At 40.1% G+C, this 18176-nt stretch overlaps 1 protein-coding gene across 2 annotated transcripts in view; it reads left to right on the forward strand.

The window, feature by feature from the left end:
- ANKH (ANKH inorganic pyrophosphate transport regulator) overlaps nt 1–17338 on the forward strand; it is a 102628-nt gene extending 85290 nt beyond the window's left edge. For both annotated transcript variants that reach the window (XM_086609039.1, XM_086609040.1), the window contains 4 exons: nt 12377–12506; nt 13528–13651; nt 14245–14344; nt 16597–17338. In XM_086609039.1, the coding sequence (XP_086465165.1) occupies nt 12377–12506; nt 13528–13651; nt 14245–14344; nt 16597–16713 (471 nt within the window). In that variant the 3' untranslated portion in view covers nt 16714–17338. The remainder of the gene's footprint in view (nt 1–12376; nt 12507–13527; nt 13652–14244; nt 14345–16596) is intronic.
- The last annotated feature ends 838 nt before the right edge of the window (nt 17339–18176 follow it).

Here is an 18176-nt window from a genome sequence, read left to right on the forward strand (position 1 = left end):
AGGTAACCTGCATTAGATTTAAATCCCAATGAAAGTTTAAATTTAATGTACTTAGGAGCAAACAGCTCGTCAGTTTACTGGCTTATATGTTTGAGCCTGAGAGTTGAGTATGTGTGTGTTGATATTTGTCAAAATGTCACCTGCTTTACAGTCAAGTTTGTCCATAATGGAGGAGCCTAATCATCACTTTAAAATGTGCTAATACTTATACTATTACTTTCTACATTAGGCTGGGTTTTTATGTTCTATAATAAAATCGGACCTTTTTTTGTAAATAGAATGTAATATTTAGATTCATATCCAAACTTATTCTTTTGACAGGGGAAAAAACACATATTGATTTCTAAGGGCTCCTGCTGATGAGCATCTGTAGTTTAAGGTGTTACTATTGGCAACTGTCTGTTCCTTTCATTTGCTTGAAGTTATCAGCCCCTTAGGAAATGCAGCACGCAGGCATTGTGTCAGCTCTCTAGTGCCTACATCTTCTAGCACAGCAACATAAGCTACCATCAGCTGGCAGTTAGATTCATCTTATATATTAACATATCATGTATATAATTATAAATATGCATCCGATGAGTACATAATCATATGCAGAGTGTAGTTATATATAATTCTATGTGGGTTTTTTATATTATATTGTTACAATCAGAAGTTTTATGCTGCCGCATTTAACATGTTCACCTGTTGATCTCCTATTTTCCACCAACCATGGACAGAAAAGTGGGACAGTCTGCTGGGAACCATAGGCTCTTTAACTGATTTTGCAAGATTCAATAGAGGGACTCTGTCACGGTTTTAAAAAAGCAGAGAGGGCCCCAGAGTTACAGGGTTTCTTTTGCTGCGTCCCTGTGATGCGAAAATTCATTTTCAGTCTGAAGAGGTGAGGAGGAAAGTCTGTCCCATTTGATGACAGTTTACTGCAAGCCATCCCATCGTTTGCTTACTCTCCAGTCATCATCTGCTTGGTTATCTTCTATAATCAATCATCAAGCACCTAGGAGATCAGAAGAAAACTCTGACTGAGAACAAGGAAGCCAGTGTAGCAGGGAAAATTCCCTACACGAAAGAATTAAGGCACAGAATATAGAATTCAGTAGTTGCTGCTCTCTACTTATTTCTTAATTCTGTAAGAGCTAGAGCCAGTCCCTGTGGAAGCGAAGCAGCTGTGTTTCATTCAGGCTGAGAAGCCTCATCTGTTTAAAAGGTAACTCCAGCTGCCCAAGCTTTTGCACTCTGCTTTGGACTTGGTTATGCCAAACTAGGAACTGCCAAGTGGGTACCATCTGCCCACTCTCCTGTCCTGTTGACCAGCAAGGGTTCACCAGCCTTTCACCAGGTGAAATAAATGTAGGCACTGGCAGATAAAATTGGAGCACATGTGAGTGAAGACAGAATATTCATACCAACTCAGTGTATTATCACAATAGCTTTGCTTTATTGAGGTATTCCCTGATGCTATGCAAACATGTTATACTCAGTATCTGTTTAATTTCCAGTTGAACTCAGCAAATCTTATTTCCCGGCCATCAGTTTTTACAGCTGATTTTTCCCATGAGGGGCACCAAAGACTATCCAGTTTTCACTAGGCCCATTTGCTCTCAAATTTTCTATCTCTAGGCTAATAAATACGCCGTTTCGTAACACTTTCTGCGTTTACCCTGAAGTTCATTTTCCACATGATAAAGTATCCCAAGTAAAGCTCTTGTGTACGTAACACACTGCTGTATTTGATGTTTCCAGCTACACTGTCCTGTTAAACAATGAGACATAAAACAGTTGTTAGTAAAGGACAGAAGCTGAAGAAATCTTTGCATCTCTGCAGCAAGACTGATTGCTGTCTTACTAGATATCCTTAGCTTGTATTCAGGGTAGAAAGTGAGAAAAGCCAAGGAACATGTTCCAGATTCACTAATGAATTTTGAAGGCAGAAGAGGAGTGTCCGTAGCGTGATGTAACTGCACAGCAGTTCCATGCAGTATGCAGCTCGCACTGGATGTCAGCTGGTTGGTGTCTGGAGTCCCACACAGGCTGACATTTAGCCACTGTGAACGCACTTAATGAGTTGCAATACCTACAAATGTATCATGCGTTTTGCTTTGTTTCCATCTTCGTAGACCAAACACCTGCAAGGTCTTATTTCAAGGCTGAGAGACAGTAAAGTGCGTTCAGGACCTGACAGGAGATTAACTTAATTTTTAGATGCCTTAGGCAGCTTCACTGTAGCCAGATGGTGTGCAAAGAAGTATTTGAAAATAGAATTTGCCACAAGTAGTATATGTGAACATACTTTCACAAAAATGTAGTTCATTTTTTTTCCCCTTTCCTAGTACCGTGAAATCAGTATCAGACTGTCAGGTACCAAGAAAATAGAGGAATACTAGAATGTATGCCCTCACCTCCACGCATTTGAGAAAACAGTGTGAAAAGGTTTCCATGAACACACTTGATAAAGATCCTTAATTTAGGCCTTCCTCTCTATGCTTTGCACCTAACCTGCATGCAGTGCTGAAATCTTCCCATGTGCCCATCTCAGCTCTTGTACAGATGACTGATAGCAGGCATTCAGAAGAGGGCCCACCAAGGCCAAACTGGGAATTGGGAAAGGGGGTGGTACTAGGGGGGGAATACGAGAGTATTTAATGCTAAATAGAGAGCCAAAGATGTAGTCTTTGTGCAGTGATGATGCAGGAGAGCCCAGCAGCTGATCAAGTAGTTACAAATAGACTGAAGTTAACAAAGCTTCATCTTTTCATGAATTTGTGACTCATGGTTGAGGGAATAGCATCAGAGTCTGAAAAGGATAAGCCATATTTTAGCTTCCTTGGCTTTTCAGATACTCTACATCTTTCCTGCAAAGGGCGAATGCAGTATGACACCCAGTTATAAACCTCATTAATCTCTTCTGTCTTGAGAATTTGGCTGCTGTGGTATTTCTGCCTTACTAGAAGAAATAGCTTAGCCACACCATGGAAAACAGAATTCATCATGATGATTTCTTTCATGTAAACAGTGAAATCTATGAGTTTATCAGTGTTCATACACTCAAACTATAACATTATACAGACTAAGTTACTCTGTAGAAATCAAGAATTCAAATTCTGGATCAGAAAGGTAACATGACTTCTGATGACAATAATGCTCTTCAGGTGCTTGTGTTTGACACACGGCCAGGGACATGAGCTAGAGTTTCGCAGCATTGTAGTTCCAGTACATCAGTTACCAGCCACTGCACTAGAATTTATAAATGGAAGATTACTTATGAGCCAACTTTCATAAAGTGTCCTGTGTTACTGCATTAACTAGGGCAAGGCTTTGTTGTTTTCTGAAGCTGATCAAGGTTATATGATTTTTATGTGGTTTTTTGTTTTTTTAAGGAAGTGAAGTCTGTCTATAGAACTTCAGAGATCAAGTAATAATTGAAAATTTTCAATGCATCACACAATATTAAATCGTAGATTAATACTGCCTATCCTCATTCCCTTTCCATGAAACTTAAAGCAATCGACTTTATAGTACATTGTCCAGTTCATCCAGATTAAAGCAGTAGTTCATCCTCCCCTGTCCAAGGTCATGTTTACAGCTTTCCTCAACAGGAAATTTTCCTTGAATGTCTCCTTTTCTGCTTCTGAGAATAATTGATTCACTCTGTGTAGTGCTGAAGAGCTTCAGTTCTCAGAGTGGGTACTGCAGTGTATCCTTCCATTCCTGGTATTTGTTGCTTGCTTTCAGGAATACCTTTTAATAACAAAGAACAGCTTAGGCATGGCTAGCAATTGGCTTTGAGAAACAGTACAAACTGCACTGTCTTCAGAACCGAAGTACTGTATACCATGATTTAGCCTTCCATGTAGTTCTTCCTCCCAAGTTTAAAGATGAATGAAGGGAAATGTGCATAGGAACCATGTTTTGCCGCCACTGTATATACCCGTGATGTTCAGTGTCACAGGTCAAAAAGCAGCAAAAAGTTTAAGCCCTTGCAGAGGCCGCTGGATTTGTGTTCAAGGCTCATTCATTTTTTCCTGTCTTTTATTGGCTGCCTTTATTTTACAACTCTGCATTGCTTTATTATCAAAGGTTACAGCTTGGCTTTTTTTAGAGCCATGGGGTTAAAGGACTGAGAGGCAGTAAATCCACAGGAAGAAATGTCATGGTAAGAAACTGGTCCCTAACAGAGGACGCAACCGCGGCTGCCAGTAGTGCCAGTATCTGGAGTTCCCTGGGTGACTGAGTTCAATGTCATTATCTCTCACGAGTATGCAAAGAAAGGAAATACAAAGAGAGTAACAAACTTCCCCCACAGTCCCCGATCTTATTTCGTCAATGCCTTTGTTAGAGCCTCATGGTATTAAGGAGAGCTCACAAGTCCTGTCTAGGATATTCACGTTTTTAAAAACAGCTTTAACTTTTAAGACTAAATCCACATTATTTTGACTTTACTGTCATACTTTATATGGATGTCAAGGACAGCTTGTAGAATAATATCACCCATCCAGTGGATGAGTTTGTTTTTACTGCTTTGATTTTGCCCATCTCTGAACTCCTAGATTGTTTTTTTCTCTTCAGGCTGCTGGCACAAAAATAGCAATTGGAAAATGACATATCGGCAGACAATCGCTCGAGAAGCTCTTTATCTTTTCAAGGTTAGGTTTCGTTTCTGCTTCAGTGGAAACATTCCTGCCTGCTCAGGAAGATGCTGGACCACCAGAGGCTGACTTTATAAAATCTTCACGAGGGCCTTGTCCCATCCGTGGTACCGCACTGAGCCTTTGTCCCAGAACAAAGGATTTCTGTTTGCTCCAGTGAGGTGGAGACTGATGTCTCCTTCATGATTGTTCAGGTTTCACACAAAGGGTCTATTCTGCATGAGTGGCTGGAGCAAGCAGAAAAGGAAGGGTCAAAAATTGTCACTGCAGCATGTTTCTGCTCAAACTCCGTAATCGCAATAGGAAGCAGCAAGGGCTGCAGAAAACTCAGAACAGTAGAAAATGGCTAAGTTGTGAAGTCAACAGTTTTCAAAGAGAGCCTAGGAATCTGCCAGATTTGCTTTATTCAAGCTTTTTAAAGTGAGGCTGTACTCAGTAAAATATCCTGCTTTCTGTAAAAAATAAGGTTACATAATGCAATGGGGAGACACAACGACTATCTTAATTTAGTGACCCAACCCAGCCTGAAAAATACCACCTAAATATTTGCAGCAGCAGCTGGGGGAAGGCAGATGTGGCATCATGTTAATGCCATCGGAAAGTCAGTGTATTGTGCAGCTGCTGGACCTAGCTTTATTTCTGAAGCATGTCGTGCTCCTGCACTCTGAACTGTAAGAAAGCTGGGGGAGGCGAGGGAGATTTAGAGCTGTAGAAACCAATTATTTCAGGAGAAGATATGAAGTTAGAGAGTTTTCCCACAGGCAGGCCCTGGTTTCTTTTGCTCTCCCTGCTGCTCGACAAATGTTATGACGGCTGTTTTCAGCTTTACACCGCTCTTCACAGAACACAAAGTTCACAGAAATCTATACTGACTTGTGCGCGCCTGAGGCATAACTGGTATAAGAGAATGTCCTCGTGATTCAAGTCATCAGCATTATGATAAACCGCTTTCAAATATGACTGTGGCCTGACATTTTTACTGCACGCAGATCCAGGGCTTTTTGCTTCATAGGATCACAGGATTGTTCAGGTCGGAAGGACCTCAGGAGTTCATCATGTCCAGCCTCTGGCTCAGAGCAGGGTCAGCTGTGGTGTCAGGGCAGGTTCCCTGGGGCTTTGGCTAGTCTCATCTTGAAAACCTTACACTTCCCATACAAGAAAAGGACCCACTTTCTGCCTGCTTCAAAATTTCAGGACATGTGAGCACATCATCATGATATATCCCAATAGAGCATCAGACTGCGGGAACATTCAACGCCTCAATTTGGGCTGATGAATTTTTTCTTTTTGTCTTAAAAGCTGTATACCAAAAACTCCTCAACACTGCCAAAAGGGGTGGCTACACAAAGACCACTCTCTGACATGGTTTACGGCAAAGATAGCACAGGATTCTGCAGATCCGTTCTGCTGTGGGCCGGGCTGTGGTATGCAGGAAGCTTCTGTAACAAGCCAGCGATGCTGGCCTCTAGTGCCGTACCACACCCAGCAATTCCTCCACAGCTTCCAAAGAACTCGATGATTGTTTATAGCAGTGTGCTTAGAAAAAAAAAACTAACAAAAAAAAAAAAACCCTAAGTCTTTGAAGGCAACAAGTTTTTCACTTGGTTACTTTCATGCTAAACTCACATGGGATTTCCTATCAACAGGGAATAAAGTCTTTATGATAAAAGCTACACTTTTTGATTTCTTGGTCCACAGTAAAACATAAAACCATTTATTTGTGTAAATTGATTAGTAGTTGGATCTCCTTCCTTCATAAGAACCCTGTTGAACATTTTTCATGTTGTTCAACTACTTGAGAGACCATATAGTGGAATGAGTGCTTCAGGAGGTATTAGGAATTCGTATTCTGTTACAAAGCTGTATACAGCACAGAAACACACTCCAACTGTAGTCTGAAAAGGGGCATAACTAATTAATAACCATTTCTGTCATTTCAGTACTAGTAGTTAACAGTTCAAAACTGTTGTTACTTTTGTTCTTTTTCATAAAAATACAGAAGAGACGTGCAGTTTCCTTTAACATTAAGATGCTAGAGTAAGTTTTTGAGGGACAAGCCTTGGTACTACACAGTCATTTACAGAATTAAATTTTCAAGGTCAATAAAGGAATGGATTTGGAATAGCCATAAGAACAGCATTAGCAAATCCAACAATTTTTTTTTTTCCAATATCTTTCAAAATAGGATGTTGAACAGAGGAGTCAAATTCAGTTTTTTGCACTGATGCAAGTTAGAACAAGATATTCTTTTGACTTACAAACATATCTGGAAGATTAGCTCATCTTATAAGTGGGATACAAGCTCTGAAAGGAGCTGGAATTATGGAAGTTCTGCTTATGTGAGAAAAAGGGAGAGCATGGAGGTGTTTGGCAGGAGACTGAATCATGTAAGACAGGCTACTTCTTGATTTGTTTATTGCACACTTCAAAGGGCAAGATTGTATGACTTATATTCTTTCATATTAACAGAAGTGATAAACTTAACTGATACTGTCCCAAAGATCTGAGGTGCAATTCAAACCTGAGATGTGTAATGCAGTGTAAAGTAGATTTCCTCTGCCCTCACTCAGCACCACATATCATAAATCATAAACGTAGAATCACAAAGCATAGAATCATAGAATGGTTAGGGTTGGAAGGGACCTCAAAGATCATCTAGTTCCAACCCCCCTGCCATGGGCAAGGACACCCTCCACTACACCAGCTTGCCCAAAGCCTCATCCATCCTGACCTTGAACACTGCCAGGGATGGGGCAGCCACAACTTCTCCGGGCAACCTGTTCTCTAAGTGGGCATAGAGAGGTCATGAACAAGGCATGGGTTGAATTAGTTAAGATACAGTCCTCAATACATACATAGAACAATATTTTGAGGGTAAAACACCTCTAAATCATACTTCTGCAGGTATATCAAGTTCAACAAATGATAAGAAACATGTGCTGAGTGTTGTCTTGCAGGAGAAAAATATGAACTGCATTTCATGACAGAAGAAACTTTAACAGTTTAACGGTACCCTTCCCTATGCTAAAATCTTATTCCAGTCTTATTCCAGGCTGGTATACAACTAACCCATTTTTAAAAACATCCGGTTTGGATTCTGTATCTTCTTTCTGAGGAACATAGAGCCATATCGTGTCTTTGTGATCAGGCAGTGTTTCTTCTAACTAGAGACTGCACTGAAGTCTAGAAATGCTGTACTGTTGTTCATAGCTCACTGGAATACTCTTTTGTGCCTTATATTTATTAATGAATGTCCCAAAAGACAGGCAGCTTTCTACAAGTGCCTAGAAGCAAATCAATCTAGCAGCCTGCAGATTACACATGACAATAGCCTTTGTTAGCATAATGTATAATAATGCATTATGTAGTGGGCCTCTGAGGCTTAGTAATCCCTGTCAGCAGGCAGAATAAATGGAAATAGCTTCCAGGAGATGCTGAGCCTATGACAAGAGAGTTAGTTTTCAAGAACGACTAGCATTCAAACTCACACACGCTGCTTCTGAAACAAACTCTCATGAACAGCCGTTCGTTGTTGTGAAAGTCAAATGCATGAAGTGTACTTAAGAAAAGAGATTAAAGAGAAGTTGGACTGAGCACTAGCAGTTTGGTGCTTTCCCTGCTGAAACAAAGTTTGGTGCATTTTCTCAGGCTTGTCAACGACAGAAGTTTTTGACGTTCAACCTTTTAATATGCCTAGACACCGAATTTGCTAGCTGAGAATAGCAAGGTTCCACATGAAAGTAAGCATACCTGCTTATGGAGAGTGTCTAGCCACAAGTGAGAGGGGTTTTTTTTACTTTTTTAATGCACAACTGGATGGCAAAAAAAAAAAAATATCATTACTATTAGATGTTTTGTATGCGCAACGTAATGCTGCATGGGTTGAAAGTGCACCACAGTTACTGAACTCCTGCAGCTGTAACTGCCTGTAGCTCAGATGATGCCGCTGGGGAAGGGCACTTCTTAACTCTGCACTTGCCCTGCTCTTTGTGCCCTTTCCTTAGGCAAACCCCCTGTGACCTTTAGCAGGGAGACGCTATTAGTCTGGCTGGAGCGTTGGTCTGATCTAGTACAGCTGTACTGATTTTCTTATGCTGCTGTAAATTATTGACATACTCAATAAAGTCCTTCAAATTTTACTACTGTAGATCGGTTAAAGACACATTACCCAATAGCACAACCCTTCAGATCTGTTCAAATGATTAAAACACTTCCAGAAATGCTTAGGCTACTGTAGTTTATATAGAGATAACACCACCGTGATAAATACTACTGTCTTTACTCAGGCCTGCAGATTCCCTGCAGTGTTCCACTCTCCTGTTTATATCTTCATTTTTTCCTGTATTTTTAAAGCGCTCATTGCTGCTCAGTTGAAGTTCCATTTAAGTGATCAAAAGCTTTAACAAAACTATCTTTTAGTATCATGCTGTACTCATACTATAACAGACAATCAAATCAACTCTGTTGCTAGCAAAATCCTTACTCCCAAGGCATTAGAACGCTTCAGCCTCAGCAAAAATTACAAGTGCAATATTCATTACTGTATATAGCCATTGCAGCCAACTGCAATTGCAACCTGAAGCTGCAGAGCCATTACACATGCTTGCTGCAAGCCTGTGCAGAAACTGTTACTGTTTGGTCTTCACCTCTTGATTAGATTAAATGAGGGTATAACTGTAACCCTACTGAAGCCTGTTTATTCTATTTTTAGCCTTGCAGACACACACAGAAAGACATAAGGGGGAAACAAGCTTTCCTTTAACTAAAAGAAAGATAGGAGACGTACTATAGGTAAATCTATTTCCTAAAATCTTTGCTGAGTAGATCGCATCAAGGTGTGTGTGCCACACTCCCTGTTTCACTGGACTACTTGCATTGTTTAATCCATTACCATCTTCTCCAGCCTCCTTTCTGATCAGTCTTCATCCTTTACCAAGGTAACCACAAACATCATACAGACCACTCAACATCACAAAAAAGCTAAGACTTCATCCTATTTTCAGTATACCTCATCTGTAATAGTATTGGTAGCCAAGGTAGCTTCCCATCTTTGCAGGTTTAGTGTTACTGTTTTCTTGGAGTAGAACCTGGTGGGTTTTTTTCCCTACTGCATTTTGAGCTTGTCTTTGAAATAATACAGAAACTTCCCAAGCTGCAGGCACTCTAAAAGTTAAATTGCAGAGGGCTTCCATCATGCAAAGCGTTAATTTATTTTCCTGCAGCTTATTTCCCTCCGGGCAATGAGAATATCATCTGCTCATAAGATGACAGAGAGGAATCTCTTTGCAAAACGAAACTAGTTACCAATATTGCAACCGAAAGATGGAAACATACTGAGACAGAAATAGAAGGTCCTTCTGCTACCATGCCTCACCTCCTCAAACTGCTTATTCTTGAGCTTAGCAATCACTGCTGTCTTTACCCACCAGCTGCTATAAAACGTGCTCTTTGAAGCCATTTATCAGCACTGTCTCTTTTCTATCAGAGGAGCAGAGAACACTGCAGTTTGCAACAGCTGAGGAGGAATGACTGCATGCCACCTGGGTATAAGTCATTACCCCTGGTTTGCAAACCAACCTTCCTCCCATAGTAGCTGGATGGAGATTGAGTCTGTTCTTATTAAAGCCCCAAAAAAACCTTTCACTTTAAGGAGAATGGGATTGAGAGCAATGCTTTTTGGTCACTTATTTGCTTGCCTCTCTAACCATGTTAGAATATTCTTTCGAACAACTGCTGAAGAAGGAAAGACTGCTCTATTTGCCTTTTGCTAGCAGTGGGCAGACGCTGCTGTTAGCGTAAACGTATGGAATCTTGCAGCACCAGTAACTAGACTGCTCAGCAGGAAACTAATGGCATTGTGCACTACAAGCAGCGCAAAGGTCTTTGCTTTCATGAAAACAGCAAATTATAATTGAAGGGTGGATATCTTTGCATCTTATTTTGTTTATTGGACTTGGAAGAAAGATTTGACAAAATATGCCCCGTATGGTTGCTTTACAGGTCATTTGCAGTAAGAGTATACGTTGCTGCAGTCTGCCTAATGGTGTCTGCAACAATGAAAGAATTCTCTCTGTCACTGTGCAGTTACTTTTTAACAACTGGATTCTCAACCACACAACCTTCTGTGCTCTAGGTTGTCCTCTTTATTTCAGATGTACCCTGTACAAGTAGTTTGACAGGGAGGAAAAAGTGCTGGCTAAAGCAGATAAAAATCCATGCTCAGTTCATTTGTCTTCTACTCTGAGCGTCCTCCACTTACTATTCTCTGTATAGGTGATGGAGATACACTGCAAGACAGCACCAAATTAGTCAAGTAAAAATTTCAATTGTGAAAAATAAATAGTGGTTCCTACCCTAAGAAGTGGAGAAGAAGATAGAAGATGAGCCTTTTTGCAGGAAGGTGAAATGTTTTTTTTACCATACAGGTGGTCAGAATGCAAGACCTCCCACAGGACACTCGGTCACAGGCCTTGGGAAACTTCTGTGGTCTGGGTACATGTAGGCTAAACAGAAAGGACAATATCTGGCACACAACTGAAAAATGAATGTGAAATCCCAGCTGTCTTGGAGGTGGTAGGACTTCAAAGGCTAGCCTTAAAAGCCATCTGAACATGTAGGGATGTGACAACTGGTTAAAAAAAAAAGAACTAGATTCTATGATACTAGTTCGTAGGCTAAATTATAAGAGAGTGGTTATAGAGTCTTACAGAGCCATCAGATTGTACAGCTGGTGCACATAATTTACCTCGTACGCTGGTTTGTAACCTGACAAGAGGAGCGCCAGAGAGTTTAAGGTCTCAAGTTTTGCCCCGTTCAGTCAGCCGCCTTCCTTAACACCTGCTTTACTGCAAGAATAACAGGAAGGGAAAACTTTTTACATCACAAAACCAAGTTAAATAACAAAGTAGTTACACTTGAAAGGATGTCAGGTACTCCTTCCTAGAGGAGAAGTCCTCTGAGGGCTGTCAGCACTGTTCTTCAGTGAGTGCCTTGAACCGAAGGTGGACCTGCCAGCTGCCAAACAGCCCCCTCAGCTCGGACTAAAGCCCTGCCTCAGTATTGACCAAAAAATTAAAAAGCCTGTACTACCGCTGTACCATTTGTTGTGGGCTTTTTATGGAAGTTTTCCTTTCATGTATGGACTAAGCAGCATGCTCTTTAAAAAAAAACCAGCAAGACCTAGTGGATTTGTGGCCTGAGGACACCATGTCTGCAGGACTATGCTGAGCACCTTTGCCTTGCTATCAGGCATGTTGCATATGAACAGTACTAGTATCAGCAGTGTGTTTAAAACTTTAAAAAACTTAGGTCAGATCTCTGGGCCTTGTAGTAGTTGAAATCTTTAATTACTAAAGCATTTGATAATCTGTTTAGGAATATGGGTGTCTTAACCAGACCAAGTACTGTAAAAATCAAGTTTCTTACTATTTTTGTAACAATTAGACCAGTCAAGTACAACTATTTACAGGCACACTAAAAATTCTTTCTGTATGTGTCAGCCTTGGTATGTGAGGAACATGAAGAGCAGGAATTGCTCCTGAAGTTAACATGCCTCTCTTACCTGCACATGTGTACTCTATGTCAAGCTAAGTATAAATATACTGTATGTATATTTATCATCAGTAGAGTTATCGACCCATCAGTAAACAAATTTGTTAGACCAGGAGGGCCTATCTTTTGTTGTGCTTCCCTTCTGAAATATAAACATTTCTTAATTTTGTTCTTCCTAGCTCTGCTTTGTGATGTTTTGGACGCCAAATGTGTCAGAGAAGATTTTAGTTGACATAATTGGAGTAGACTTCGCTTTTGCAGAGCTGTGTGTTGTTCCTTTGCGCATCTTCTCCTTCTTTCCACTTCCAGGTAAAAAACAAGAAAATAAAAACTCTGTAACCTCAAAACCAAACCAACTGTGAGGCATGGTCATAGAGTCTGGCATGGCTGTACGCACAAGAGTGGCTAAATGCACGCCTAGCATAAGTAACACATTTTTTATTGAAGCTGGTGTAGACCAAGACTATTTACATCGAAGTCAAGAGACAAATGTTGCTGCAGTAAGAGCAGTCTGTCAATAGACAGATTTCTGGCTGTCAAAAGTAAAGCCTGAAATCTGTCTGTTATAGTTGACCAACACACACCCATGAAAGGCAGTAGCGATACATGTGTGCCAGGACTGGCGTTAACTATTTGGAATAGCATCTAGGACCACCTCCACAGTAACATCACCTGCATTAGCCTCCCCTTCTGCTGCCAGACTTAGTGGCTCTTTCACATATCTTCAGGGTACAAACAACGTAGAATAAAAGATTGTGCCCCTGTTCAAGAGAGAGACAAGCTTGACAGCAACAATCAAAATGTTTCCCCTCAAAAAATTTCTACCTTCTATAATTAAATGCTACATCATGTAGTGTTTTCTGCTTATATGACAAGACAGTTTTGTAATAAAGTTTAACTACAAATACAAGAATAGGTACATGCAGATATCTTTTTGCACCACACCAGAGTTAGATGGAACATCTTCCTTGGTATGATTTCTGTTTAGGGAAGGGGATAGGGTTTTTTTAATGAAGAAAACAGAATGGACAATCTAATACATTGGTTGTAAGAAAGCAGCTCTTAGGAAAGATTGCTCTCCATCACTAGCTTTATGTTGTTTTTTTTATTATTCCAAAAGTCAGTATATTACAGAAATTTGGTTATAGTATCTACTTCATTTCTAGTAGAGTTTCCCAGTGTGCAAAGTTACCAGAAACGAGTTTCACCATGGTTATTTCTGAACAGTGCTCTCTGCATGAAAAAGCTTCATATGAGATGACTGACTTTCTTTTTACTACTCTTGCCTCCCTTTCTCCCCATCCCCTCCCCTTCCCCTGTTTATTAACAGTGACTGTCCGAGCACACTTGACTGGTTGGCTGATGACTCTGAAGAAGACATTTGTGTTGGCACCCAGCTCAGTGCTGCGGATTATCGTCCTCATCACTAGTCTCATTGTGCTGCCTTACTTGGGGTAAATCATTGTTCTCCACAGACCTGAGGAGTTTGCCTTCCTCTTTATTCCTCTTCCCTGTCACTTGATAGCTGAATTTGCATAGCTCAGAACATTTTCCCCAAATACTAACCATAATATAAAGCCTGAATATTGTCAATATCTGGAAATTAAACATTTACAAAGTTACAAGTGTGACTGCTCTAGGCAGGCATGATAGTGATGTTCCTTTTGAAAAAAATATGCAAATGTCAAAGAGGCAAAAACATGTCCAAAGGGGAATTTATTTCCACGTTATTAAATGCACTGTTAAGAAAGCTAATGGAAGAATACATCTTGTTTATAAGTTACATAATCTATTCTACAGCACTCTGTACAAGACTTTAAAGTCTTAGGCCACAATTTGATTCAGAATGTGGTTCCTTTACTAAACAGTGAAGCCATTAAGAAACAAAAAAGTCCTTTGAAATACCAGTTATTTTCTTTGCCAATGTATTATGTCTTTGAAGGAGACATTTCTAACAACAGATTGATTATATATGCCAGTGAAAATATAATTATGAATCATGCATTCTCACACAACCATGACTACTTTCTTTTTATGCCACCCACAGAGTTCATGGAGCCACTCTTGGAGTAGGATCCCTTTTAGCTGGTTTTGTAGGAGAATCCACCATGGTTGCAATAGCAGCCTGTTACGTCTATCGGAAACAGGTAAGAATTAGGTTCTGTGGGATCTGGTGAAAGCAGTTGATGAATATAGTGTATTTGAGTTCAGATTAAGAGTACGCTTTTGAAATGTAATTCCCCAGCATCCACACTTGCTGCATTTGGTTTGCTTCCCTGTGCAGTATCAAGCGTGTGCAACTTGGGAATCCTTCAGGTTGAAATAAAACCAAAAGGTGCCCTCCAGCTGCTGGTGGGCATTCAGGCCATGGGACCAGGCCATGGAACCAGGCCATGGGACACACTGATCTGGAGAAAACCTCGTGCTCCTCAGAACACATATATCATGGATATCATGTCCTTATCACCACCTATTTTGCACTGCAGATCTGCTACTACAGTACAACGTAGCTTCTTTATGTAGACATAGGAACTACTAGTCTAAGCTTATTGTATGTATATGTACACGTGTGTGTATATATATGTATACTTTTATTTCCTTATAACACCAGCTCTGCTGAAAATGGACAAAAAGTACAGTTGCTTATTTTTTTTGCCATCTAAAGAAGCAGCTTAAAACAAGATATACTCCTGCGGTAATAAAGGATAAGAGCTTGCAAATACTTAAACCTTAAATCCTTAAGGTGAGGATTTCTCATAGGCATACTTTTACATATAGGCATATACTTGTACATAGGCATACTTTTACATTTCAGACACGACAGTCCTGCATGTACAGAGTAGTGTGTTACATGGATTTCAAAGAATATTCAAAGGATATTCCACTAAATGAGGTCAAACGTAGGATAAATATTGGCCTGGTGACTGAGTATGTCGCAGTACCTGCATGTTGCGTCCCTCCAGTTGTGTGTTCAAGGCACTGTGTAGGGCACCAGGCCCAACTCCAAGCAGAAATAGCATGGTGTGTACATCATTCCATAATGCAGGACTCTTCCATGCAATTGCTTTCTTTTTTTTTAATTAGGCTTCTTACTAAGGGCCAAGTGAAGATACCCACCATTTCTATTCTTAGCAAAAAAATATGGAAGGTGGAATATCTAAAAGCCTTATGCTGGAACAAACTAAAATCAGTTTTGATATGTATTAACAATGCAGGCCATGGCAATAGACCAAAGTGTACAAGGTTTGAAAGAAAATAGACCTATAATAAAACCTGTAGACACTGAAATGGCTGTTCTTGGCCTGTGGTTTCACGACATGTATCTGTTTGGACTAACCTCCTCATTGCTCGTTTGTTACAGTAGTAGCCCGTAGAGTGTTTCTGGCCAGGGACATGGTGCTTAATTTTTCGCAGTGATGAGTGCAGGTAGTAGCAATAATAACTGTGCCAACCTAATTTATTCCCGTACCAGAATTATTACGTAGCTGACACATCGTCTAAGCAGCCAATGTGACAGTGGCAGAGCCAACCAGTAGTTGTATACACCAACTTGTTTTTACCTACAGTGGTAATAAGTGGGTGGCGTTTGAGAGCTGCAAATCAAGCGTCGTGTAGACACCTCTGAAATTTTGGAACTGTGATGTGCCCAGTTCAGCTGAATCAATAATACCTGTGGGGGATTTTTTGTCAGCTGTACAAGTGTTTTCTGTAAAACTAGTCAGCCTGCTGAGAAATGGATAATGAGGAACAGATGCTTCAACTGGTTTTGTAGTGGGGCTGAATGCTTCTTAGCTTTACTAATTCAGAACATCCTGGATGAATCATAGGACTCTTGAATGCCCTCCTGCCCCTGCTAGCCAAAGATACTCTAATATTACTTGGCTCTGGTGGGGTAGAGGATCACAGTAGATCAGCAATACCAAGAAAGCCAGAATACTCACATCTTGCAAAATTCCTGAAGTTTGACATTTGAGAAATTAGGTTGCCACCTCTCTCTCTTCCCCACCTAGAGCAGCCTATCTTCTCTCATATTTTGTTTGCTTTTCTGTTGTTTTTTTTTTTTTTAATAAAAAGTCTGTGGTGTAAAAGATTCCAGATGCTCTCTTTCCTCTAGTCATGCTGAAGCCTGTTTTGGATGTTGCTTAGCATAAGAAATGCCTCTATTATTGCATTTATGTTAGAAAGGAGAAAGCTGAGTGCTGGGAAGGTTATGGAAACATGCTAAGTTAAGACAACTTATTAGTGACAAGCCATGAATATGACATAAATATTCTATCTCTTAATAACATACTAAAAAAATCCCATTATTTGCACCTGGCTTCTCCCAGTGCCCGAAGTTTGTAGGACTGTGTTCATGCACAACTTACTGATAGGTTTCTGAATGCTTGTTTCAATCTAGAAAAAGAAGCGGAATGAGAATGAAACAGCTACAGAAGGTGAAGACTCTGCAATGACCGACATGCCTCACACAGAGGAAATGACAGACATCGTAGAAATGAGAGAAGAGAATGAATAATAAATGGGATGCAATTGTTCTCTGCAGGGACGATTGGAGTGACACTTCGGCATCTTGTCGTCTCTCATACTTTTTTGTTTGTTCGTTTTTATTTTTGTAATAAAGAGGCCTTGATTTAAAAGGTTTCAGATAAATTCTCTAGCATACTGAGTATGCTCTCACTGATGAGGGACCTAAAAAGAGGTCTTTGCTTTTTTTTTTTTTTCCCAATTGAATTTGTTTTCTCACTCCATGCAAACATAAAAGATACAATTGCATCACTGTAGTCTTCCTTACTTATGCATCCACCTTCTCTGGACAATCTGCATTTGTCAACCAAAGCCCTGCTCTCTGTGCACGTGTGTGCGCGTGTGCGTGTGTGCACGTGCTTGCACGCACGCACACGCACGCGTACCACTGGCTCAGTGCTACTGCCATAATCCTACTCCCTCCCCTCTTTCCTTTTCCTTCCTTTTCTTTATGAGAAATGTAAAGGAAAAGAAGTTTGGAATACAGAGCTTTATTTTACTTGCTTAAAAATGACTTTGCTACATGAACTAATACACTATGGTGAACTATATCTTTTTGTTTGGCCTCATCTCTAGAGCTTATACTGCACAGGGTACAAGACAGGGAGGAACGTGTAAGTCTCCACATACAAAGTGGAGAAAAACACGTTCCTCTCTCATGTTAAAAAGTGTGTGGATGTGTATATACACACACAGGTACATAAACAGAGACATACATACATATATATTTATATATATATGCATACGATAAATAAAATACATACAGGACAAGAACTCTATTTAGCTTTCATTCCATGAGAAAGACAGTAATCTTTTGAAAAATGTAAACATTTAATTCAGAATTTTCTTGAATCCTTAAGCCCCACTTTACGTATCGTTTTCTTTAGAAAAAAAACACATGCACTTTCCTCTTGTGAAGAGGGTGATGGTAACTGATAGACTTTGACTGTATTTGAATAAAAAAAAATAAATATTGACAAGCTTTACCAAAGTTCTTGTCCACTGATTTAACTTTAATTTTTAAAGGTTGATTTGCTCTATAGTACTTATTTCTGGTGCCTATATATTTAAAAAAAAAAATCAGATAACTTATGCAGGATACCATGGTATATCGCATTACTACACACAGCTCCATGAAATTGTTTATATAGAGATGTACACATGCTCACACACACATGTGTATATGTATATATACATATATATATATACACACACACATATATGTATGTTATGCTATGATATATTTACCTATGCAGTAGATCAAAATCTGTAAGGTGAAGCTCGAGTACTGATGGTCCTCCAAGTTGTTAATTAGGGACCTTGCTCATATGTTAGCTCTTGAGGCAAGAGTCGCGTGGAAGTGGGGAGCTGCTCGTATCCGTCAGCCAGTGCCAGGCTTGGAAAAGGCAGCAGACGCTGTGTGGCTGTGGTTGGAGTGGGCCTTAAATAACAGAG

The sequence above is a fragment of the Tauraco erythrolophus genome, chromosome 3 (assembly GCF_009769465.1).
Source record: "Tauraco erythrolophus isolate bTauEry1 chromosome 3, bTauEry1.pri, whole genome shotgun sequence".
Taxonomy (NCBI): domain Eukaryota; kingdom Metazoa; phylum Chordata; class Aves; order Musophagiformes; family Musophagidae; genus Tauraco; species Tauraco erythrolophus.